At 50.7% G+C, this 24,346-nt stretch overlaps 1 protein-coding gene across 7 annotated transcripts in view; it reads right to left on the reverse strand.

The window, feature by feature from the left end:
- Abcc6 (ATP-binding cassette, sub-family C (CFTR/MRP), member 6) overlaps window positions 1–24,346 on the reverse strand; it is a 56,382-nt gene that overhangs the window by 6,449 nt on the left and 25,587 nt on the right. For 3 of the 7 annotated variants that reach the window (XM_006540945.4, NM_018795.2, XM_006540946.4), the window contains 14 exons: window positions 22,020–22,107; window positions 20,440–20,512; window positions 18,445–18,571; window positions 18,092–18,268; window positions 16,097–16,264; window positions 14,623–14,782; window positions 11,750–11,825; window positions 9,730–9,856; window positions 8,980–9,187; window positions 5,773–6,083; window positions 4,503–4,702; window positions 2,747–2,873; window positions 1,573–1,674; window positions 410–556 (listed from right to left, as the gene is read on the reverse strand). In XM_006540945.4, coding sequence (XP_006541008.3) covers window positions 410–556; window positions 1,573–1,674; window positions 2,747–2,873; window positions 4,503–4,702; window positions 5,773–6,083; window positions 8,980–9,187; window positions 9,730–9,856; window positions 11,750–11,825; window positions 14,623–14,782; window positions 16,097–16,264; window positions 18,092–18,268; window positions 18,445–18,571; window positions 20,440–20,512; window positions 22,020–22,107 — 2,091 coding nt within the window. Of the gene's footprint in view, window positions 1–409; window positions 557–1,572; window positions 1,675–2,746; window positions 2,874–4,502; window positions 4,703–5,772; window positions 6,084–8,979; window positions 9,188–9,729; window positions 9,857–11,749; window positions 11,826–14,622; window positions 14,783–16,096; window positions 16,265–16,341; window positions 16,417–18,091; window positions 18,269–18,444; window positions 18,572–20,439; window positions 20,513–22,019; window positions 22,108–24,346 lie in introns of those variants that run through there. The other 4 variants (XM_006540947.4, XR_391346.4, XM_006540948.4 and 1 more) reach the window with 4 other exon arrangements.

Genomic DNA, 24,346 nt, shown 5'->3' on the forward strand with positions numbered 1-24,346 from the left:
TGAGCATGCCCCCTCAACACATCGCTCATCCTTCCATCCCAGCTCCCAGCTCCCCTCTTCCCCGGCATCCTGATCTACCCATACCTTCTCCTTCCAGCCCCTGGTCTTTCTTCCATCCATCAACTAGTCTGTCCATGTATTCTTTCATTTACTCCCCATCTTTCCTTCCAGTCATTCCCGACATTATCCATGGGTCTCACTCTTGCCTACAGTCCATCCTCTCTCATCTATCCCTTATTCATCCTTCTATGCAGCCCAACACGCCCCTCATACAGGGAGATCAAGGGAGATCCAGGAAGCCACCCCTAGAGGCAGATCAGGGTGTGTGAGCTGGAATCTGAGAAACCTGGGCAGGGGTCTCAGACTTGGAGTCTGATGCCCACAAGGCGGTAACGCGAGGGCTGCCCACCTTCTCTCCTGCATGGATCTTCAGGGACACTCCCTGCACAGCCAAGGGCAGCTCTGGTCGGTGTCTGAGCCCAAAGTCCCGGAACTCAATCTGTCCCCCACAAGGCCAGAGAGGCTGGGCTGCGCAGGTGGGCAGCCTCCAGGGAGCCTGGGTCAAGGAACAGGTTGGGCACAGGTCAGAAGAGCTGTCCCCCCAAGCTTCTCACAGGTGGTCTCCTTCCCAGAACCTCAGCTTCCTGATACACCTTCCATTTGGAAACCACTCCAGGTCATTCTAGCATAGTTCTACTGTTGTTTTGGGACAAGGTCTCAGTCTACAGCCCAGGCTAGCGTCTCACATTCCTGTAACACTGACTAACCTCTAACTCATTATTTAACCCAGGCTGTCCTCCAAATCACTGTTTATCCCAGCTACACTGCAACTCTCTAGGTAGCCTAGACTAACCGCTAATTTCTTATGTAGCTACTGCTTGCTTTATATAGCTAAGACTGGCTACTAACCTACTATGTAGCCCCGGCTAGCCCCTAACTTGCTATGTCTCCCAGGCTAACTTCAAACTTTCTACCCAGCATAGCTTCTGTTTGGCTCAGACTAGTCTACCTCAAACTCACTACATAGACCAGGCTAGCTTCAACCTAGCAGCAATCCTCCTGCCTCACTTTCAAATGCTGGGGTTTAGTTGTGAACATTGACGCCAGCTTGATGCCACGTCATTACATCACTCTGTTCCTGTGGCATTGCTGCCATACTCCTGAAGTGTCATGCGCCACTGGTCTGTTCTGGCACACTGCAGCTGTGAGGCTGTCCTGTCCCTCCCTGGCTTGCTGCTTGGTTACGATGTCACTGTAACAGCATTGTTCTCTGCCTCAGTGATGGCCTTGTCCTGTCCTGTGCCCTGCTGCATGGCTGGACTACGCCACTGTAAGGTCATCACAAAGATAAGGGAACATCCCACCCTCTGCTGTTACAGGGACACTGTCACTACTGCTTGGCACTCAGATGAATGACATACCCAGCAGAGCTAGTAAGCAGGGTTTTAACTCTTCACTATTGCTGCCACAATGGCTGTGACTCCAGCCCACAGGGATGTTGCTTTGTGGGAAAGGAGGGGGGCAGGCACCACCCTGGAACCACGGTCCCTCATTCCATCTCCCAATCTTCACCTCTTTGGGGATGCGAGCGTAGTCCTGCACGCGCTCCACGGCTACCATGCTGTTCTCCAGATCTGTCCAGCTGCGGACCACCCACTGCAGAGTCTGTGTCACCTGGTATGAGACCACACCTCAGCTGGGCTTCTCTGGGTTCCCATAAGCCCTCCTCTCTACCCAGGTGCCAGGGGAGGCAAAGAAAGAGGGGCTGTGGGAAAAGGGAAGTTGAGGACCTGGGCCCACAGAGGTGGGGCTTGGCTAATAAGACAGTGCATAGAGCAAGCAGGTGACTCTCTCACAAATCTACTGGCACAAAACAGAGAGAGGATCAGAGAGTGTGCCTGGCCTTCCCAGAACCCCCAGCAAGATCTGGGTCTGTGGATTCCATTCAGGCAGCTTCCGCAGAGGGGCTAGGCCTCCCCAGATGTTCACTCTGAGCCTCCAAGCGCCTTGCCAGGACCTATGAGCAGTTCCATGGCTGGCCCTGCCTTGTCTCTACTCCTTCTTCTGGCTCGACCTCTCCAGCTGTGCCAGCCTGATACAGCAGGGGCAGCTGCCACATGACCCCTCCATGGCTTTTCCTAATGGTGGCTCTGCCCAGAGCACTGACCCTTAAAGGAGATTTGAACAGCAATTTATAAAGCTCTCGGGGCAACAACTTTTTTTTTTAATCTGATATTGCCTGTGTAGATATGAGAGAGAGAGAAAGAGAGAGAGAGAATATGTATATGTAAGAGTGTGTGAGAGTGTGTAAGCAGTATGTAAGAGAGAGGAGAATGTGTGTGAGTGTGTTTAAGAGTGTGTGTGTGTGTAAGCAGTGTGTAAAAAAGGAGAGAGAATGTGTGTATAAGAGAGTGTGTGTATGTGTGCATTTGTGGACAGACACTGTGACCAACACTGCATATTATCAAGAGCTAACAACAAACACACCACTGGAAACTGGCTCTCAACACTCTTCACGTGTCTCAGCTAATCTACAGGATGTCTGAAATGGCAGTGCCGGCCCATTATTCAGATGGGCACATAGTGGGTCTTGAGCTACTTGCTTGAGGTCACTCAAAGTTCCCTGACAAGTGTACTTCCCTAGTTCTGGGCAGTAGAGACTCAGGAGTCCTTGGAACTACTCCTGCAGGGGTCCATCCATCTCTGATCTGACCCACCTCCAGCCAGGGGTAAGATGCTGGAGTACCTGGAGGGCAGCGGAGACCGAGAAGCCCACGAGGCCAGCACTTAGGTGAGCCTTGCTCAGCACAGCACATGTAGCAGCCACGAATACCAAGCCATTCCCTAGAAGCTCCAGGTTAGTAGCCAGCCACCTGTGAAGGGAAACAGGGCTCAGCAGGGCCAGCAGGGCCCACTTTAGTGGGCACGGTGTGGACTGGTCATGGTAAATGCTCACCAGCCCCTGGGGTCCTGCAATGGGACCTAACTGCAGGAGGAGGGGTACCACTATTCTGTCTTACCCAATGACTCAGCTGCAGGCCTGACACATGCTGGGTGTTCCATAGAGCTTCCTGTTTTAGAGAGGTATATTTTCTACCCCTGATCTAGCCTGTTCCTCACCTGCCACCTCCCTGGTGTGCGGGTAACTACTCGTGTGTGCTAGCTAGAGGACAATCTCAACTGTCCTTCCTCAGGTGTCACATGCCATTTATTTATTTATTTATTTATTTATTTATGAGACAGGGTTTCTCTGTGTAGCCCTGGCTGTCCTGGAACTCACTCTGTAGACCAGGCTGGCCTCAAACTCAAGAACTCAAGAGATTCACCTGCCTCTGCCTCCTGAGTGCTGAGATTAAAGGTGCAAGGACACCACCCGGCTCTACCAGTGAGACAGGGTCTCTGGCTGGTTTAGAACTTGGCAAGAGAGTTAGGCTGGCTTGCCAGTGAGCCTTGGGAACTGACATGCCTCCATCCCAAGCCCCCTCTCGCAAGTGTTGAGACAACAAGCTTCTGCCATCATGCCTGGATTCATTATACAGTGAGCTCTGATGAGCACATCTCTCCCCTGCAAGGCAAGCAGCCCTGGCCTGCCTCCTCATTAGGCCACGTTCCCATCCTCGAGTGCATTCAGCTCCAACGTGCCCTCTCCCGGGAGCCCACCCTGTGTTTCTGTTTCTCCTCATGCACTGACCTCCATCAAATGATTCTCTTCCCAGCCAAATCCTGTAATGTCAGCAACTACTGTCACCATTAAGAGTCCCTGGGCTCTATGGCAACAAGGATCTTGTTTTCTCATCCCTGGCTCTAGTTCCAGTCCATACTTCAGCATGAAGCATGTGCTCAACAAATGCATTTTCAAAGGATGGGCACAGTGTATCTATCTTGCTGCGTCCTGCTCTACCATTCATCCATTCAACAGCTAGCATGCATTATGAGCCTGGGCGTGTTCACTGAGCTGGGGACCTAGCCTGAACAAGAGCCTCTCATGTCCCTGAGAAGGGAGAAGGATACTGATACCCATTTGATAGCTGAGAAAACTAAGGCTCAAGAAGGGCTGGAGCAGTGACAGGCATGTGGCAAGCACTCCCTGTAACGATTTAATCCTTAAAGCCACCTTGAGTGTGGTAGTAGTTGAATAAATGAGGCTCAGAGAGGTTGTGTAACTTGTTCAGGGTCTACCAGCTTGCAACTGGCAGAACCGGGAGTTGTCTTGCTCTTTCTTAGTCCCAAAAGGTGATGAAAGATTAAGGATACCAGATCCCTGTCATCAAGGAAACAGAGGTTGGTATGGTTGCCTGGCAACCATCCTTTCTGTATCTCCAACCCATTGACGGCCAGGGACTTTGGTTGTTCCGTGTGTTCAGATGTTCTGAGTGGGACTCAGTCTCAGATGGTCCCTAGCTTGTGTGACTGTCCTCAAGCCATGTGACCCCTCTAACTACAGAGTGCAGCTCTTGTGGGGAGTGGGTTCCAGATCTACTCTGATCCCAGGCTCATCCTACCTGTCAGCCACCAGTTTCGGGAAACTGACCCTCTGGTTCTCATCCATGAGAGCATCGTGCTGAGCCGTGAAGGATGCCTGGGCCCGGAAGGCCCTGACCACCAGACTTCCCTGGAAGGTCTCAGCCATATGGGAACACACAGATGAGTAGCGGGCCGACTCTAGACGTCTCAGCTGGCAAGATGTGGCCACATAGAGGCTCTGTGGCGGGAGAGGGGAGGAGGGGCAGAGACACAGAGAGGGGGCTGTAAGTGCACAAGGAGGAACAGATGCCCTCCGCTGGGCCTCCTCAGGCCCCTTGATTGCCTTCACAAGAGCAGGGGGATCTGACAGCTGCTGAATCCTAGCAATGGGACCCAGTTCAAGCTCTCTCTGCCTAATTCCAAAAGTCCCGCAGACTGAGAGATGACCTGGGCAGCTGGGGCCACTAGCAGTCATGATTGCTAACAGGAGGGTTGGGAAGGAGGTACCCTCAGAAATTGCCCTAGACATATAGATGGTCACATGGACATATAAATGGTCACATGGCCCAGCCTAGCAGATCGGAGCATTGGCCCTATGATTGGTTTAGAACAGGCACATGACCATCACAGGCCAATCAAAATCTTTCCTGGGTTGGATTCATGAAAGACTTCCTTGGTGTTGGGGAGGTTGGGGGGTGGGGGGGTGGGGGGGGTGGGGGGGTGGGGTGAGCCAGAGCAGAGGGCAACTGAGGTCTGCTTGTCCTCTTGTAAACGCATGTATAAACTGAGGCCTGGCTCGGCTAGCCTGAGCTTCTTAAAGATCAACTAGTTGAGTGTCCCATGCAGCCCAGACTGCCAGGCTGTGTGTCCACTCAGGCGGCAAAGCTCTGGAGTTCACATCTGCTTCCCAAAGAGATTTTTTTTTTTGAGACAGGGTTTCTCTGTGTAGCCCTGGCCTGTCCTGGAACTCACTTTGTAGACCAGGCTGGCCTCGAACTCAGAAATCTGTCTGCCTCTGCCTCCCAAGTGCTGGGATTAAAGGCATGCGGTACCACGCCCGGCCAAACAGACATCTTAATACAATATAATCCAACCCATACAGCATTGTGCCCTGCAGTGTGCAAATGCGAGGAGACTTTGCAGCCGTAGGATCCAACGTTAGACACAGAGGAACTCTTGGGAGGAGGTGGGGCTTCTAGTCTCTCCATCCCTTAGCAAGCTGCAGAACCTCTCCCACTGAGCCTTGCCCAGAGGCAGGGGACTGATAGATGTGACCTCAGCTAGCCCTGGGCTCTGACCTCTCCATACCTGAAACCCAGCATAGAGGACCATGAGAGGTAGGATGGCCACAATGGCCAGAGGCGTGGCCATCGTCACTGCCAGGCCGACCTCCAGGAGCCCAAAGGCGTAGGTCAGAAGGGACCTCAGCTTGTCCGGGATGTCCACATCCACTGTGTCTGTCTCCTTGGAAAAGCGGTTCAGCAGGTTCCCGACTGGCGTGCGCTCAAAGAAGCCGATGGGAGAGCGAGCCACGTCCCACAGGAGACTCCGGAAAAGGAGGCCTGAGGCCCGGGCTCCACCCAGGAACACCGCAGCCATGGAGGCAAACAGTCCGATGGCTGCAGAGGGAGAGTTGGGGTGGAAGCCACTGCTGGGCTGGGGCGGGTCTCCCAGCACCCAGATGACCGTGATGTGATAGATGCACTGCCGGAGGGGGAATAGTGTCTCCCCAAACTCAAACCTACCTCTACCTCTAAATACAACCTTATTTAGAAATATGAGTTTCATATGTACAATAAAGGAATATTCTAGATTTAGGGTGAGTCCTACACCTGTTCTTTATATCCTTCTAAGAACTGGACACAGGCAGAAGACAGATGCACAAGCACAGATAGAGACCGGAGTAGCAGTAACAGCTAAGGTAAACAAGGGTCTAGAAGCCACCAGAAGCTGGGAAAAGTTGCAAGGGGAGAAGCACTGCTAAGGCGACCCTACTGTCAATTAAAGCCCCATTGTACTGTGTAGGCAGCCACATGACTCAACTAGCCAATCAGAGCGCACCAACCATGGGGCTTTCTGTGATTGGTTCTTAGTGATCACCTGACTCATAAAGGGGCCAATCAGAATCTTCCCTGTGGATGAAGGCCAAGCTGGAGTGAAGTGCAGTGTTGGGGATGCTGAGGTGGCCTGTTGCCAGCAGGGTGCTACTGAATCTTCTGCACCTGCTCCCATGGTCTTGCCCCCCCCCCCGCCCCCCCCCCGCCCGGCAGCTCCCAAGGAGCTCCCTCAGCCTTCTCCAGGAGCCAGCTCCACAGCTGGATGCTCCACCTAAGTATGTGGAAGAATACGTTTCTGTGATTCTAGAGACTGCATAGTTCACAGATACGCTTTGTTTCTTTCGAGACAGGGTCGCGTGTAGCCCAAGCTGGCCTTAAACTTGTGATGAAGCAGAGGATAAGTTGAATGCCTAATCTTTCTGCCTCCACCTCTGGAGTGATGAGACTTAAGGGGCATGTCACCAGCCCAGGCTAGCCCTAGCTAGGTAGCCAACATGCAGCTGCGTGCCACCTAAATGGTTCATTCCAGCCTGGCTGACTGACAGCTCATAGTCTGTCTGGCTTAAACGACCATCTGCATTCAAGCAACTTCTCCCAGCTGTGGCAGACAGGTCTACAAACTGTAAGGGTTCCTAAAGCCAGGGTTGACGTGCCTATTTTCAAGCTAGACAGAGGCTGACAGCATCTCGCTGATGTGGCAATGGTCCTAGTGGATCGTGCTGAAGCCGCTTTTTGTCTGTAGTGCTAGGGAATGAACTCAGGGCTCCACACATCCTACGCAAGCACTGTACACTAAGCTAGATCCTCAGACAGTCCACCTTTTCTCACTTAAAAAAAAATCACATTTATTTTATACATGTATATGCATACATACATGCGTGTGTGTGTGTGTGTGTTTCCTGCTATAGCATGTGTGTAGAAGTCAGAAGACCACCTGTGGAAGTCAGATCTCTCTTTCTACCACATGACTTGCAAGAGTCAAACACTAGTCAACAGGTTTGGTGGCAGGAGCCTTTACACTGAGCCATCTCCCCAGTCCCCCATTTTACTTATTTTGCAATGGTATGTCACCAAGTTACCTGGGCTGTCCTTGAGCCCAGGATAGTCTTAACTTGCACTGGTCCTACCTTCACCCTCCTGGGTAGCTGGGGTTACAGGAGTATGTCACGATTTCTGGCTACCTCAAACAAATTTCAGAAGGGGCCAAACCCACGTGCCCAGCAGCATTTTCTTTTCACTGTGGCCATGTTTGACATGTAGGGGGATGGGGGATGGGGGATGGGGGATGGGGGATGGGGGATGGGGGTCAGGACAGTGTGGACTGGAATAGGGAGGAGGATGCTCTATGAAAGGGCACTGTAGCCAGTCCTTGCAGGGACATGGCTGCTCAGTAGCCTGAGTGTGGAGGTTGTGGGGATATCTACATAAACCATAAACCAGTGCCATTCCACATAAGGTCACAGGATTGGCTTAGATAATCTGGTGTTGCAATATGACAATATCACTTTGCAGCCTGGTGTCCCTGGCAGAGGCCACATGGGAGCTCTTTGCACCTTGCCTTGCGACAGAAATGAACCTGCAATCATTTCAGTAATAATAATAATAGTTATTATTATATTATATAATAATATAAAGTATAAAATATATGATATATAACATGCTGTATTATATATGTTATATATTATATACTTTATTATAAAATGAAAATTATCACAATTTTACCATTATCATTATTTTATCAATTATTATTATTAATTATTATCATTATGGTTTACTCGAATGAACCATTTGGGTGGCTCGCAGCTTCAGGTTGGCTACCTAGCTAGGGCTAGCCTGGGCTAGTGGCATCATTACAATATTTATTATTGTATCTGTAGTGGTACAGACCTGTAATCCTACCATGTAGGAGCTTGAAGCAGGGGGATCTTGAGTTTGAGGTCAGCCTGGACTGGAAGGAAAGACTGCCTCTGATTAAAATAATAAATTAAGCTGGGCTGGTGAGAAGACTCAATAGGAAAGGGACTTGCTGCTATGGCTGGCGGCCTGAGCATGCCCACCCTGGACTAGCTTGGTAGATGGAGAGAACGTACTCTGGCAGGCGTGAACATGCACGTACTGTGGTGTTTATGTGTTCATGCACACACCGAAGATGAGTGAGTAAAGGAATAGAAAAATGAGAAAGGGGGAAATGAGTGCAGCGAAGGAGGCAGAGCGTGTGCCGGGGAAGGGGTGGTTTGGGAGGAGGCTGAGCCTTGAGGATTGGCGGGAGATTGAGTCATTCACTAGCAAACTTCACAGACTCCTTAGCAGTAAGGCACTGTCCCCAGGCCCCTCTTCCCTCCAAGCCACACTTAAGGACCCAGGGATGGTTGGTCCTAGGACGTTCTGAGCAGACATTCAAGGACAGAAGACGTGGGGTGGAAGGCAGGGCTTGAGCCGTGCTCTCTGACATGGGTACCTTGCAGACAGCCAAGGAGCCCAAAGACCCAGCCACGCAGGGCTGCATGCATCTGCCGCCCATCCACAACCGGGTCATCGGCCCAAAGGCTCAGCCAGTAGCCTTGGGAGAAGGATGCCACTTGCTGGCAGAGGAAGAGGAACAGGGTGTAGGTACAGAGGGGTGTGCCCACCGCCCGCAGGTAGCTCAGGTATATGGTGGTCTTCACCTATGAGACATGTAAGGGAGGGGTGGCAGAGAAGGGAATGAGAGGAGAGTGAGTTGTGTGTAGGTCAGGTTCCCAAAGGCAGCATTAACAGAGCCTCGCTGGGCATGCCATCTTCCCCTACACACCCCTGCCCCAGGAGCCTCCTGCTGGAGACTGGAGACCATGTGGGAAGCCACGTCTGGGTGGGTAGATGAATGAAGGATGGCTGAGGGGATGCACGTATGGGTTCAGGATAAAGTGGACTGAGGGACAGATCAAGGCAGTATGGAAGGAGAGATGATACTGTGGATTTCAGATTTGGACTTTCCTAGTCTTGAGTGTTGGTTATAGAGACAAGTATTGGCCCATATACACCCTGGCTCTTTCATCTTTATAATGAGGCTATTGCCGGCTGGCTTTTTTGAGGGACCAAGGTGAGGTGGGATATTGTGAGGATTAAGAATCAGGAAGGTTACAATCCCATTTGGCCCACAGTAGGTACTTGAGAAAGGTGAGCACCCTCCCAGGTGTGTTAGAACTGAAGCAACAACAGTGGTCTTTACCCGGCCATATCGCACACTATCCTCTTCTGCTGTCAATCCTGTGGCCTCAGGGTCATCCAGAGAAGCCTCCATCTGTACCTCAGATGTGCTCCTGCCCTTCACAGGGGCTGCCTCCGTGGGCCTGGGCCTATGGTTTAAAGGAAATCAGGACATGTTAGCATCTCTTCCCATGGGGATTGTGAGCTCCTTCTGAAGGTAGCCAGTGAGCTCTGCAGGATTCTTTCTAGCTCTTCATTCACCCAGGAAGGAGGGAGGGGTTACACATCCATGAACACATGGGCAGATGGATAGAAAAGATGGCTGCATGGATGCATGGACAAAAAGTGTAGATAGATAAGAAGACAGAAGATAGATACAAGATGGATGGATAGAAAAAAGGAGAAGTGGTCACATGGATGGATAAAAGGAAGGGTGTGTGCACGAATGAGTGAGTGTGAATGCATGGGTGGGTGTGAATGCATGGGTGGTGTGAATGCATGGGTGGGTGTGAATGCATGTGGTGTGTGAATACATGGGTGGGTGTGAATGCATGTGGTGTGTGAATGCATGGGTGTGTGTGAACGCATGAGTAGGTGTGAATGCATGGGTTGGTGTGAACGCATGGGTGGGTAGGTGCATGGACAGATACATGGGTAGGTGCATGGTCCAGGCACCACACTTCCTCCTACATGACACTCAGCTCCATCACTCTAGAATCTTGTTTAAGCCTGTCCCCTGACGCCGTTTCACCAGATTAAAACGGTTGTTCACACACCATCACTCTAGAGTCTTGTTTAAGCCTGTCCCCAATGCCGTTTCACCAGATTAAAGCAGCTGTCCACTCAGGAAACTCTGTCTTCTGAGGTTCCACTCTGGCCTTAGCTCCTGTTCCATTGTTTTGTCCCTGCTGTTTGCCCTCAGACCTGTCGGTCCAGCTTGTCTGAATGTCAGTGTTTCACCTTTTCATGCTAAAGACATTCATATTCCTGTCATCTGTGGAGGAGGGCATTGATTTAACTATTCTGTGCTTCTGTTTCCCTAGATACAAGACGGAGGTCTCTATCATTTATTACCTGTTTATTGTCTTCCTAGCATTTATCTGTCATTTATTGTCTCTCAAGAATCATCTACCCACCCATCCTTTTTTCTATCCATCTATCTCTGCTTCTTTCCTTCCCTCCATCATCCAGCCCAGCATCCTTCAATCTGCCCATCCATCCATGTATCTAACCTCCGTCCTTCCATCCATCCATGCCTCTTTACCTTTCCTTCCATGCTTCCATTCATGCATCCACCACCTGCCCTTCCATACTCCTTCATTCTATTCATCCAGACAAGCATGAACATTTCTCTCCCTCCCTCACCATCACAATCCACACCCACATCCACACGTGCACGTCTACCTGATCTTACTCAGGTTCCTGTGCACTGCCCTACTTCTCAGGAGCACTCTCGGGGTGGCCATGATGTCAGAGGATCTGTCCCCATCCTCGGAATCCCTCAGGCCCAGAGCTTCCCTCAGCTTCCCTTGTATGCTCCCCCACTGCTGGTATAGAACCCCGGTCCACAGTGACCTATTGTCAAAGCCCAGGTCGATGTTGAGTTCACATGTGCCCTGGCTGCAGGGGACTGGTAATAAGGGGGGCAGTGGACTCCCTCTTGGTGCCCCCTACCTGTGTGCTCTGGACAGATTCCAGCCCAGCCTACATGGCAAAATTGGAACAGTGCAGAGTCCAGCACAGCCGTTTCCAGTCATGCTGAGAGGCTCTCCTGGAAGCCAACCTGCCCTGCTTTAATGACTGACATTGGCCCACTCCAAGGTACTGGTCTTAGAAGTGACAATTTGGAGGCTTATCACTCTCAGTTGACTGATGGGTCATTTGGGGGTGAATGAATCGTCCATTCCTGAGTCCATAGGGGTGTTAAGCAGGCACTCCATAAATGATTGTGGCTGCCCCCTCTGCCTGAGGCACAGAAGCCACAAGCAGATCTCATTTTGGCCTTAACCTGGCCGCCCCTTGCTCAGCACCCGTGAACCCACCTGTCTGGTCTGCATGTGGGCCTCCCACCTCCAGGAAAGCCTCCGAGGTCGTCACTGGTAGCTGCATCGTGTGTTCCTGCAAGGGTTAAGGATGTCAGGGAAGCCACACTGTAGAGTCCAGATGTTGGCTTTGACACTCCTGGCTGGGGTGCTTCTACCTCTCTGAGCAAACATCTCCTAGCACGGTTCCTGCTGCTGCTCTAACCACCTTCCTTAGCTCTCAGCTCTTCCCCGGGGTCACCAGAAGCATTACTGGTTCATCCCCTTTCATTCATTCAGAAAACACTGCGCGCATGCTGTAGAGTTGGGAAATAGCATGGCTATTGCGTAAGGTCAAGTTGCCTCTGCTTCCCCAACACACGTGCTCAGGCAGTGCACTGTGCCTAGAATGTTCTTTCCCAGCTAACTCACACGAACCTTCAGATGCCAGATTCCCCCAGCGATAGTCTCTTATCTGATGTTTCCCAGGTTGGGCCAGAAATCTGAGCAGAAATACAATAGCTTTGCTCCAGACCTCTGAACAAGAAGTAGCTGCTATTACAAACCACTGAACTATGGATGATGTTTGTTACACAGCCCTGGCTCAGCAAAAGCTGTCCAATGCAAATGGGCAAGTTCTGTACCCAAGCTACCATTTAAGCTCAATAACAATGACACTGTGTGCCGGGCAGTGGTGGCGCACGCCTTTAATCCCAGCACTTGGAGGCAGAGGCAGGCAGATTTTTGAGTTCGAGGCCAGCCTGGTCTACAAAGTGAGTTCCAGGACAGCCAGGGCTATACAGAGAAACCCTGTCTCAAAAAAACCAACCAACCAACCAGACAGACAAACAAACAAACAAACAAACAAACAAACCAATTACACTGTGAGTCAACTGTTAAGTGCTGTGGTGGTTTGAAGGAGAATGACTCCCTGAGACTCATACATTTGAATGCGTGGCCCCAGTTGTTAGAACTGTTTGAGAAGGATTAGGAGGCATTGCTTTGTTGGACGAGGTATGTCACTGGCAACAGGCTTTGAGAATTTTCAAAAGCCCAAGTCATTCCCAGTCTCTCTCTCTCTGCCCTGTGAATTGTGTTTCAAGATGTTAGCTCATAGCTACCATGCCTGCTTGCCTGCTGCCATGTTCCCCACTATGATGGTCATGGACTCTCAGCCTTTGAACTGTAAGCCCCAAGTAAACTTTTTCTTCTATAAGTTGTCTTGATCCTGATGTCTTATTAGAGCAATAGAAAAGTAACTAAGACAGGTGCTTTGTGTGTGTGTGTGCATGCATGGGTACATATGTGTGCATGCATGCAAAGTCTAGAAGAGAATCTTTCTTTCTTTCTTTCTTTCTTTCTTTCTTTCTTTCTTTCTTTCTTTCTTTCTTTCTTTCTTTCTTTCTTTCTTTCTTTCTTTCTGGTTTTTCGAGACAGGGTTTCTCTCTATAGCCCTGGCTGTCCTGGAACTCACTTTGTAGATCAGGCTGGCCTTGAACTCAGAAATCCACCTGCCTCTGCCTCCCAAGTGCTAGGATTAAAGGCGTGCGCTACCACGCTCAGCTTGCTAGAGGACAATCTTGAGTGTTGTGTACCTTGTTTTGTGAGACAGTCTCTCACTGGCCTGGAACTCATGAGGCTAGGCTGACGGGGCAGCAAGTCCCATGAGTCCTCCTGTCTCAGTTTCCCCAAAGCGGGGATTGATGTGTGTGCTACTACACCCATCATTTTACATGCATGCCAAGGACTGAACTCAGGTCCTTCTGTTGCAAGGCTCTGTGCCAACTGAGCCATCTCCCCAGTCTATCATTTAGGGCCAATGCTGTTTCTAGACAAGGCAGGACCCAAGAGTGGGAATAACATTAAATCAGGAGTTGAGACGTGGGGGGAATGGGGGACAACATGTCCTACCAATTCTAAAACATGTTCTCTGGCACCTAGCAGTTTGGCTTTGTGGCCCAGCCCTGTTGCCAACAAGCCATACATGTATGTAACCTTGGGCTAATTTCTTAACTTGCAGACCTCAGTTTCTTCATCTGTGAAATGGAGACAATTAGGTCCCATGCTGACTGAATGAACAGAAATGAGTGAAGTGTGCTAGTTGGTATTTCTCACTGCATTTGTGGCCGATGTCACTTCTGGAAGTTTGGTGTTTACCCTCTGGAATACAGAGGCTCCTAGGAGCAAAGCTCTCTGGAGTGTCTTCTGAGCATCTCTGAGCATAGACACTGGCTGCTACTCTAGGGCCACAGGTGTAGTCCTCATTTTCCTTTTCTGTACAAGGGCAGTAGTGGCTGTCCCCACCTCGGAGGGCTCTGGTGTCCTCAAGTGAAATATTGTACAATTAGGGCCGAGAAAATGGCTAAGTTGGTAAAGAGCTTATCTCATAGTGTGAAGACCCAAGCCCCAAACCCTGAACCTAAAAAAGAAGCCAGGCATGGTAGTGCATGCCCATAACTCCAGCCCTGGGAAGGTGGGAACAGCAGGGTCCCTGGAGCTCACTGGCCAGCCAGTCCAGCAGAATCAGGGAGCCTTAGATCCCAATAAAAGACCCTGAAAGCAAGATGGACTACTGCTGAGACTGACAGCTGAGATTCTCCTCCAGCCTCCAACCACATAGGTAAGCACACTGGAACACACATGTACACCTACACACATAAACATGCAGAGAGCCAAGAGTATGATGAGAGACACTGGGGGCCCCAGGCAGTGTCCTCGGCTCCTCCTTTGGGGGGGTGTGTGGCCTGTGTGCAGGACTGCAGTGCCAGGTGGGCCCTCAAGATGGGTATGGTTAAGTACTGCACTCACATCAGTGGGACCCTTGCAGCCTTCTCCTAAAGGGAGCCAGGCACAGAGACTCAGCGATGCCCAGACAATACGTCCTTCTCCTTCACCTGCAGGCTGTCTGGCTCCATCCAGAAGACCCACCAGGGCTCCGTTCCTTTGCAGAAGGTCCTGGTAGGAGCCCATCTCTGCGATGGTCCCATTGGCCAGCACCAGGATCCGGTCAGCCTGGGGCAGGACGTGCAGCGTGTGTGTTACAAGGATCCGAGTCTGGGCAGGGAAGGGCAGAAGTTACGCACGCTGGAGGGTCCCCAGGTCAGGGAGTGGGAATGCCCTTTCCTATGTACCTGCACTTCTTCTGGAGACTACTATATCTGAAGAGAATAGTGGGGGTATTGCAAATTTAGAAGATGTGGGCTTAAGGCCAACCTTTGAGAGCTTCTCATTCTAATGGGGTTATGGGGTCATCTGAGAAACTCACCTTTGGTTCAAAATATAACAAGTGGAAATACATTTAAAAAAAAAATTTTTTTTTGAGTCAGGGTTTCATGTAGCCCAGGCTGGTCTTCAAATCACTCTGTGGCCAAGTGTTCTAACTGCCTTTCTGTTGCTGTGACAAACACGGTGACCAAAAATGCAACGTAAAGGAGGACAGGATTTATTTGGGTTATACTTCCAGGTCACAGTCCATCACCGAGGGGAGTCCAGGCAGGCAGGCCTGCTTCCTATTCCATGTGGTATTACCTCCAACCGGGGCACTCACACCCAGCCCAGGAACTACAGAGGAGACATGAGGGTGTGGCTGGTTGGGTGGCACCCTCAAAGGACCACGCTTAGCTAGCTACATTGTGCAGCCCAGGACCATGTGCCTAGAGACAGTGGTTGTGGTGTCCACAGTGGACTGGGCTCTCCTGCATCAGTTAACAGACATGCCCAAGGGCCATTCTGATCTAGGAGATTCCTCAATCAAGGTCTTCCTCGCAGATGACTAGTCTGCGCTAACTTAACAGTTAAAGCTAGCCAAGCCATCAAGGATAACCTTAAATTTCTGATTATCCTGCCTCTGCCTCCCAACAGGTAGGATTACAGGCATACACCATGGCACTGGTTCATGAATGTGGGGGTGCAACTCAGGGCTCTGTGCATGCAATACTACCACTGAGCCATATACCATCCTGGGAATGCATTACACTTAATACGCCGAGCACCAGGCTCTGCCACAAGGTACTTCTCGGAGCTTGCTTCTTTCTCCTCAAGATGCATAACATATGGAGCCCCAGTTCACAGCCACAACTAGCATTGTGAGAAAGTATTGGGACTCCAGGGAAGGATCAAAATCTATAGATCTTAAAAAATTGAATGTGTACCAATTTTAGACCATCATAAAGTTGAAACATTATGGGTAGTTTAACTACACATTTCCTGAGAAAAATATAAGTGCAAGCCACTGATTTGGGAAACTGTTACACAGCATTGTTGCAGGAAGAGCTGACTGATACAAAGAAGAAAACTGGACTCAAGAAGGGCTGATGAGATGGTCCTTGGCTAGGACAGAACTCTCAGGACTTCCTCAGCTTCACTTACCGTACCCTGGAGCAATCCACTGGGCCCGATGACCTGTTTGAAGACCTGCTGGCTGACGTGGGCATCCAGCGCTGCCAGGGGGTCATCCAGCAAGTAGATGGCAGCCTTTTTGTACACAGCCCGAGCCAAGCTCAGCCGCTGCTTCTGGCCCCCAGAAAGATTCATGCCCTGGGAACAGGAGGGAGACAGGGACTCAGATGCACATCTGCTGGGGACATCAGAATGACCAGGGGGTGGCAGGGCAGTGGTGGAGCACACCTTTAATCCCAGTGCTTGGCAGGCAGAGGCAGGTGGTTCTGTGAGTTCCAGGACAGCCAGGGCTACAGGGTGAAACAATGTCTCAGAAAACAAAAGTAGGACAGCAACACAACAGAATGACATAGGCAAGGGACAACCCTGCTCACTCAGCCAGTGGCAGCTCAAGGTGCCTTGGGTCACCCTTGGCTGGAAACACTGAGCCAGCACCCTTGCTGGCTTGAGCCTGCTCCCTCCCCCTTCCAGCCTCCCTTCCAGAGGCACTGTGTGCACTGTTCTTCATCTCCCCTTCCAGGTTATGACTCCCCCCAGTCTCTGCCCAGTGTTTCTTCCCTCTTCTCCACAGCTGACATGTGCATTGAGGACACCACTTACTCCCCGTCGCCTTACACATCCAGTCCTTATTTTCACCCATCCATTTATTCAGCCAATGCTCACCCATTACTGCTCTACTGGGGTATGCCTGGCTGTAGGGCTCTAGCAGTGAGGAACCCGCTCCCACACTTTCTGACCCTTTCTAATGAGTGTGCACTGGGAAAGGTGCTGAGGGCAGGCCTGCCCTTGAAGGTGACAGTAGGAGGGGGCATATCCCTGTGTGTCCCTCTGGGAAAGAGCATGTATGTAGGCCCTGGACTATGAGTGTGCATGATGGGGTCCTGTAGCTGGAGAGAGGACCAGGGACATATGACCAGAGAGGAAGGAGAGCAAGAAATAGGCTCACATGGAAGCTTTTATGGGGATGGTCAAAACTTTTGCTCTGACTCTGAGGGAAATGGGGAAACCTGAGAGTTCTGGGAAGAGGGACTAGGTGAGGACCTGTTGGCACAGTGCTTTCTACCCCCTAGGCTGGGATCCGTCTAAAGGGAGAAGGAATGGAAACTTAGGGGGCCTGAGCCAGGTGTGGCACACGCTTGTCATCTCAGCACTCAAGAGGCTGAGGCAAAAGGATCAAAAGTTCTAGACCCCAGGAAGGCATGGTGGTACATAATCCCAGCACTCAGGAGGCAGAGGCAGACAGATATCTTTGAGTTAGAGGCCAGCCTGGTCGACATAGCAAGTTCTAGGACAGTCAGGACTATTACACAAAGAGACACTGTCCAAAAAAGAAAAATGGAACCCCCTCCCCAAATGTCCTAGGCCCCATTTCAAACAAAAACAAAGTAGGGGCTGTAGCTCCGAAGTGAAGCAGTTGCTCAGAATCTGCAAAGGGCTGGGTCTGATCCACAGGATGGAGCCTCAGTTCCCTAATTCAGGGCCCAGCCCGCTCTTTCCAGGATGGGTCAGGAAGTAACTCTTGTAAAGTTTGAGGGCCATTTGATGTCTGTCGCAGTTACCCAGCTCTGACATCTGAGAGCAAAAGTAGTCATAGACTGTGAGTCACTGGATAGATGGTTGTGTCCCAATAAAACTTTATTTACAAAAACAAGTAGTGGGCCAGATTTGGTCCTTAGCACATATTTTTTGATTCTGTTGGTTCTATAGCTTCAGATGCCTGTGTCCTGTGTGGGGACCATCTCTGCTCAGATACATTGGTGAGGCCAAGAGAGGGGAAGCAGACTCATTAACATCACCCAGCAGGCACTCCGCTCTCCCTTTGTCTTAGTTTCTCCTCAATAACTGAACAGTGCTGTATGTTTGGCCCTGAACTGGGGTCTCTTTCCCTCCCCCCTTTCTGTCCCTATTCTCCCCCATCTTCCTGCCCTCAGGTCAGGGAGACATAAGATCCCAGGGTCTCCTCACCTGCTCCCCTATTGGGGTGTGAACTCCTGCAGGGAAGCTGGCCACATCAGACCCCAAGGCACAGGCATCTAGAACTTTCTGCAACCAGGGCAGGTCCAGCTCTTGCCTGAAGCACACATTCTCCACCACAGAGGTATTCTGGACCCAGGCCTCCTGAGGCACGTAAGCCACGGAACCCTGAAACACTTCTTACTGTTGGTAGTTCATAGGAGAGTAGGGAAACTGGGTGCTCAGAGGGAGGGAGGCTGAGCCAGTGAATGGAGGGCTCTTGGCTGTGAGGGGAAGACACGCATGCAGCATCTCTGAAAATACACCTTAGCGGCCGGGGCAGGGAGGAATGGGGACGGTCTTACCTCAATGCTCACAGACCCTTCTACCTTCAACAGCTCCCCAAGCAGGGCAGACAGCAGGGAGGACTTCCCAGCCCCCACTGGACCCACAACAGCCAGCAGACAGCCCTGGGGCACGGTGAGGTTGATCCTGACAACACAGGGGAGATGCAGCCCTAAAGGCCCAGCCTGGGTGTGTACAGAAGCAGGCAATTCCAGACACACCCACCCCATCCGGCTACTCAGACCTTGGGGAGACCATTAAGAGAATATACAGGGCCTCTCCTGCCTGATTCGTGTTTGGCTATCTGAACTGCCTTTCTTCTGCCGTCTGAGCACATCAGATGTGCCTGCCACATAAACACTTACGGACATGCCACAGACATTAGTATACACAGTCACGTGCATAGCTAGTATGCAAATGTAAGTACATGTGTGTGTCTACATGTTTGCCACTGTATGCATATCCATGCACACATATACACACGTGCACACACAGAGGGGATCATGGCATGCTAGCTTGGCTGCAGTAGTGTCTTACTCAGGCCTTTGCAATGCATGCCTTGCTGCTCTCCCCACCTCTGCCCCAGTTTACTCCTGCCCATCTTCTGAAGTCAGCCCTTACCCAGAAGCCACAGGGACCTGTGAAAGAGCAAGTCAGGGCTGGGTGTGGTGATGTCCACCTCTAATCCCAGCACTAGGGAGCCAGAGGCAGGTGGATCACTGAGTTTGAAGCCAGCCTGGGCTATAGAATGAGAGTCAGGCCAGCCGAGACTACACAATGAGACCCTGTTTCAAAAAACCAAACCAGTTCATAACCCTTCCAAGCTTCGACAGAGTCAGAAGGAAGTTCTGGTGAGTATGAGTTACACTCAGCCGTGCTCTTAGTGCTCCCGCTTCTGCTTCTGCTTCCGCTCCTTCCTCTATCTTCCTCTTCCTTTTTCTTTTTTCTCTTCCTCTTTCTTCCTCCCTCCCTCCCTCTCTCCCGTCCTTCCTTCCTTCCTTCCTTCCTTCCTTCCTTCCTTCCTTCCTTTTTCTTTCTTTTTTCTTCAAGACAGGGTTTCTCTGTGTAGCCCTGACTGTCCTGGAACTCATTCTGTAGACCAGGCTGGCCTCGAACTCATGAGATCCTCCTGCCTCTGCCTCCCAAGTGTTGGGATTAAAGGCGTGCACCACCACCTTAAGCTTAGTGCTTCTTAAGCATAGCCCAGTGGCTTTCAGCAGGGGTGACTTTGCCTTAGTTGGGTGGGGTCATTTGGCAACATCTAGAGGTGTTTTTGTCCCGTGGCTGATTGGGGATGGAGTTCAGAAGCTCTTCTGCCAAACATTCTACAAGGCCCAGGGCAGCCAGCGGCGAGGACTTCTCAGCCCAGATGGCCACGGGGTGAGACCACAGGGTGAGACTGAGAGAGCCTGAGCCTCCTATGCTTCTGCCTCACAGTGTTTGCTTTTGGTTTCCCTGCTGTTCAAAGAGCCTTCCCCTGACCTCTGTTATACCCTCAGCTGGAATGCCAACCTACCCACATCACCAGCTTTGCCCCTTCCCCAGACTTTCCACTTGTGTCCCATGTCCATCCAATGTTACCCCAAGAGAGCAGAGCCCCAGCGTTCCCTCTGTCCCAGCATCCAGAAAAGAGCCTGTGCACAGCAAGCGAGTGCTCGGTAGCCACCCCTGAGAGTATGGATAGAGTTGGACACACATGGCCAGACTTTCTTTCTCTTTCTGAGGTATCTTGGGGCTGGGTGGCAATTGAAACTGATACAAGAGGCACAGAAGGAGGTCACAGCTGGTGAGGTTGGGCCTCAAGACTCCTCTTGGTCAGGTGGGAAACAGAGGTGTGTCTCCTGCATGATGGGGGATGCTCTGTGGGGTACCCTATGCCCCCTCTATAGGGCTGCGGCATGCAAGAACCCTTGCCTCCATGCACAGAACCCTGGCCTGGCCTGGCCTAGCCTATCCTCCAGGTCCAGGTAGGACAGTTTCTCATAAGCCAAGAGAATCTCTGTGGGGTTTCATACCCGTGCAGGCAGGGTGGGCTCTCCTGGGACCAAGCGAAGGTGCCATTGTGTACAGAAATTCGATCCTTCGAGGCTACAGGACACAGGAAGACAGTTACAGGGCTGGTACTAACTGCCCTCCCGGCATCCCAGTGCTCAGTGTTCAAGGCCTCGAAGGCTCCATCAACAAAACATCTTTTCAGCCAGAAGCTTTACAAGGCCCTGGCCCTGCTATCTACTTACTTGACAGCAATCCTACAACAATGACATTGTAATTCAGGGACAAGTGGCCTCATCCAGGGGTTCAAATCCTACCTGCTGCCTTTTTTTTTTTAAATAAATAAGGTTTGAACGAGGTGTTGTGGCTCATGCCTGTAATCCTGGCACCTGGGAGGTTGAGACAGGAGGGTGATGAGTTGGAGGCTAGCCTGGGCTACAGAGTAAATGTGATGCCAGCTTGGGCTATATATGAAGATCATCAATAAAGGTATTTATTTATGTATTTAAGTAAATAAATAAGTAATCTCAGTGTGATGGTTTGTGCCTGTAATCTCAGTATTTGGATGGTGGAGGCAGAAAGATCATGAGTTCAAGTCCAACCTTAGCCTCGTAATAAGTTCAAGGCCAGTCTGGTTTACAATACCCTGTCTCAAAAAGCCAAAAAATGGAGGGTCCAGAGAGATGAGTTAGTAGCTAAGAGCACTGGCTGCTCTTGTAAAGGACCTAGGTTAAATTCCTAGTACATACACATGGCAGTTCACAACCGGCTGTACCTCCAGTTCCAGGGGATCTGATACCCTCTTCTGGCCTCCCTGGGCATCAGACACTCACAGGTACACAGACATACATGCAAGTGAAACCCTTATACATGTAAAATAAAAATAAATTTCTCCTAATTTTTAAGCCAGAAATTTAAATAAGTAAATAAACGCATTAATTTTGCAAATGTTCTAGCCTAACTGTGGTACTTAATGTGATCTCCAAGACAGCCTCCCCTAACCCCCAAAGTAGATGCTTGGACCCTGAAGATGGGCACTGAGGCTCTAAGAGGTTAACGTGTCAGAGCTGGGATTCAGATGTGTCCCTGGGGTGAGGTATTCATCCCAAAGGCAGGATTTTAAGTACCAGTGGGCATGTTCCAGATAAGCAGGTTGACCAGATGTCTCATTTATATTAATTGAGTGGGAAACTGTCATCTGGTGACAGGCCATTCTCTGCCCTTCTTCCCTGAAGCAATTAATTAAAGTCACATTGGCAGTGGCTGAAAGTGGCAGGATTGAGCAGGGGTGAGAGGAAGTGGGGGTGAGGTAGGGTGAAGAGCAGAGAGGAATTGAGCGGGGGCACATGTGAGTCCCCTACACTGATGTGCTGATTTGAGTCTTTAGCTTAACAATATGTCTATGGTTCTCGATCTAGACTTCTGCATAAGGGTAAGTTCTTGATGGGGTACCTGCTTCTGAGCACCTAGGTAGCATCCCACAATGCTCCACTAGTCAGCACTGTACACTGGCAGAAGATGTTGGGTACCAAGTGACACGACAGTAAGATCTATGCTGTCTGTGGTGTCTTCGTCCCCCTCCCCTGCCCAGCTCAGCACTCACAGCGCCTGGAGTTACTCGCGATCATGCCATTGGGGTCTACTTCTTCCAGGCACAGGAAGGCAGCCAGCCGGTCAAAGGACACTCGAGCCTGGAGATACAAGAGTGGGCCAGACACCAGACTAGAAGGGCTTCCGGGGACCCAGCCCAATATTGCTAGATGCTGGAATATCTGTAGCTCATGGGAAACAATGACCTTGACATGGGTGGGGACTTTTCTCTGCTCCTCAAGTCAAGAGAGAGAGAGAGAGAGAGAGAGAGAGAGAGAACAGAATAAACCAGCTGCCTCCAACTAGGTCTGAGAAAGGGACTGCACCTTTTCCAACAGCACCCAGCAACACTGTTGAGTAACTTCCAACTCTGTTCACTGGGGGTGCTCTTGAGCACCCACTGCACACCTATACGTGGTGACTGGAGGTGATCATTGCAATACAGATGGCCTGGAGCTGAGGAAATAGCTCAGCGGGGCAAAGTGCTTGCTGTGCAAGTATAATGACCTGGGTTTAAATCCCCAGAGTCCACGTAAAAGCTGGTCACGGCAACCCATGTCTGTCTTCCCAACATTTGGAGAGTGGAGACGGCTGGCTCCCTGGAGCTCTCTGGCTAGGCAGTTCGGTCAAATGGTAAGCTCTGGGTTCAGTAAGAGACTGTCTCAAAAATTAAAGTGGGGTAGAGGGAGGGATCACTAGCACTAAGGATTTTCTAGTGGAAACCCTGCTATTTTAGAAGCTTCTATGTGTATATGCATGCAGGTATGTGTGTATATGTATTTAATTGGAGTTACCCTACACAAGGGATAGTACTTCTCTCACAAATCATGCATTACTTAATAAGATACTTAGTGTCAGATGTGGGATACCTCACCTCTGACCTAGAGAGACCCCTAAAACAACAGTTGCTCTCAGTGCCCACCAAAGCTCGATGGGAAGACCCTGTTGCTGAAGGCACAACATACTTTGGTCATAGGGAATGGAGAAACCGAGTTGGTTGGGTAGCTTCCTCCCTGCTGGCCAACTCTTATAGTACCAGGGAGGTGCTATGCAGGCTGCTCGAGGAGAAAGACACCGACTCCCTTCCTGGCTATGAACCCTGTGGGCCCCAATGGCCATGGAAAGATGTGCTTGTGTGCAATAGTGGTATGCATGCTATTGGGTAACCGAAGGTTTTCTGATTGGATTTCAGGCCTGCTCCACAGGTGGAAACACACATCTGTTACTATAAATCTGGCCAATAAGCCGTGGTTGGGGAGCTTATAGGCTATAGGAGTGAACCTCCTATTGTCATGTTGCCAAGTGGACTTCATATTGAACTGTCTTCTAAGAGTGTAACTCTATACCTTACGTTAGTGCAGCACACAGAAACTTAGAGCTGGTCTGAGTGCAGGGAATAACTGTCTGCAAAGAGCTCACCTACAAATGTGACTTCTGTACCACATCCCCTTTCTGCAAGGCTCAGTCAATGTAATGGAAGAGGGAGCAGGAAAACACACACACCATACACCACACATACACACATGTACTCACACACACACAACACACATACACACTCACACACATAACACTCACATACATATACACTCACACACATACATACACCACCCTCACAAAACACATACACACTCACACTTACATACATACACTCACACACACATCACCCTCACATAGCACACACACCCCACACTCACAAAACACACACAAACATACAAACTCACAGACAACACATACATACACACCACATTCACACAACACACGCATACACACTCACACCTACATACTCACACAACACACATACTCACACACAAACACACATGCCAGAAGACAGGAGAAGAGGAAGAGGAAGAGAAAGAGAAGGAAGAGGATTGGAGGAGGGGGGGAGAGGAGGAGGAGGGAGAGGAGCAAGAGGAGGAGGAGGAAGAGAAGGAGGAGGAAGAAGAGGAAGAGGGAGGAGGAGGAAGAAGGAGGAGGGAGGAAGAGGAGGAGGAAGAAGAGGAAGAGGATGGAGGAGGAGGACGAAGAGAAGGAGGAGGAAGAAGAGGAAGAGGGAGGAGGAGGGAGGAAGAGGAGGAGGAAGAAGAGGAAGAGGATGGAGGAGGAAGAAGAGGAGGAGGAAGAAGAGGAGGAGGGAGGAGGAGGGAGGAAGAGGAGGAGGAAGAAGAGGAAGAGGATGGAGGAGGAGGTAGAAGAGGAGGAGGAAGAAGAGGAGGAGGAGGGAGCTAGAGTGGGGAGGAGGAGGGAGGAGGAGGGCTGGAGGAAGCAGTTCAATCATTCACTCTTCCTCCTTTCCAGCAGGTCCCAGGATGTGTGTTGGGAAAGACAAAAGGCAGAGAAACA

The sequence above is a fragment of the Mus musculus genome, chromosome 7 (assembly GCF_000001635.26).
Source record: "Mus musculus strain C57BL/6J chromosome 7, GRCm38.p6 C57BL/6J".
NCBI lineage: Eukaryota > Metazoa > Chordata > Mammalia > Rodentia > Muridae > Mus > Mus musculus.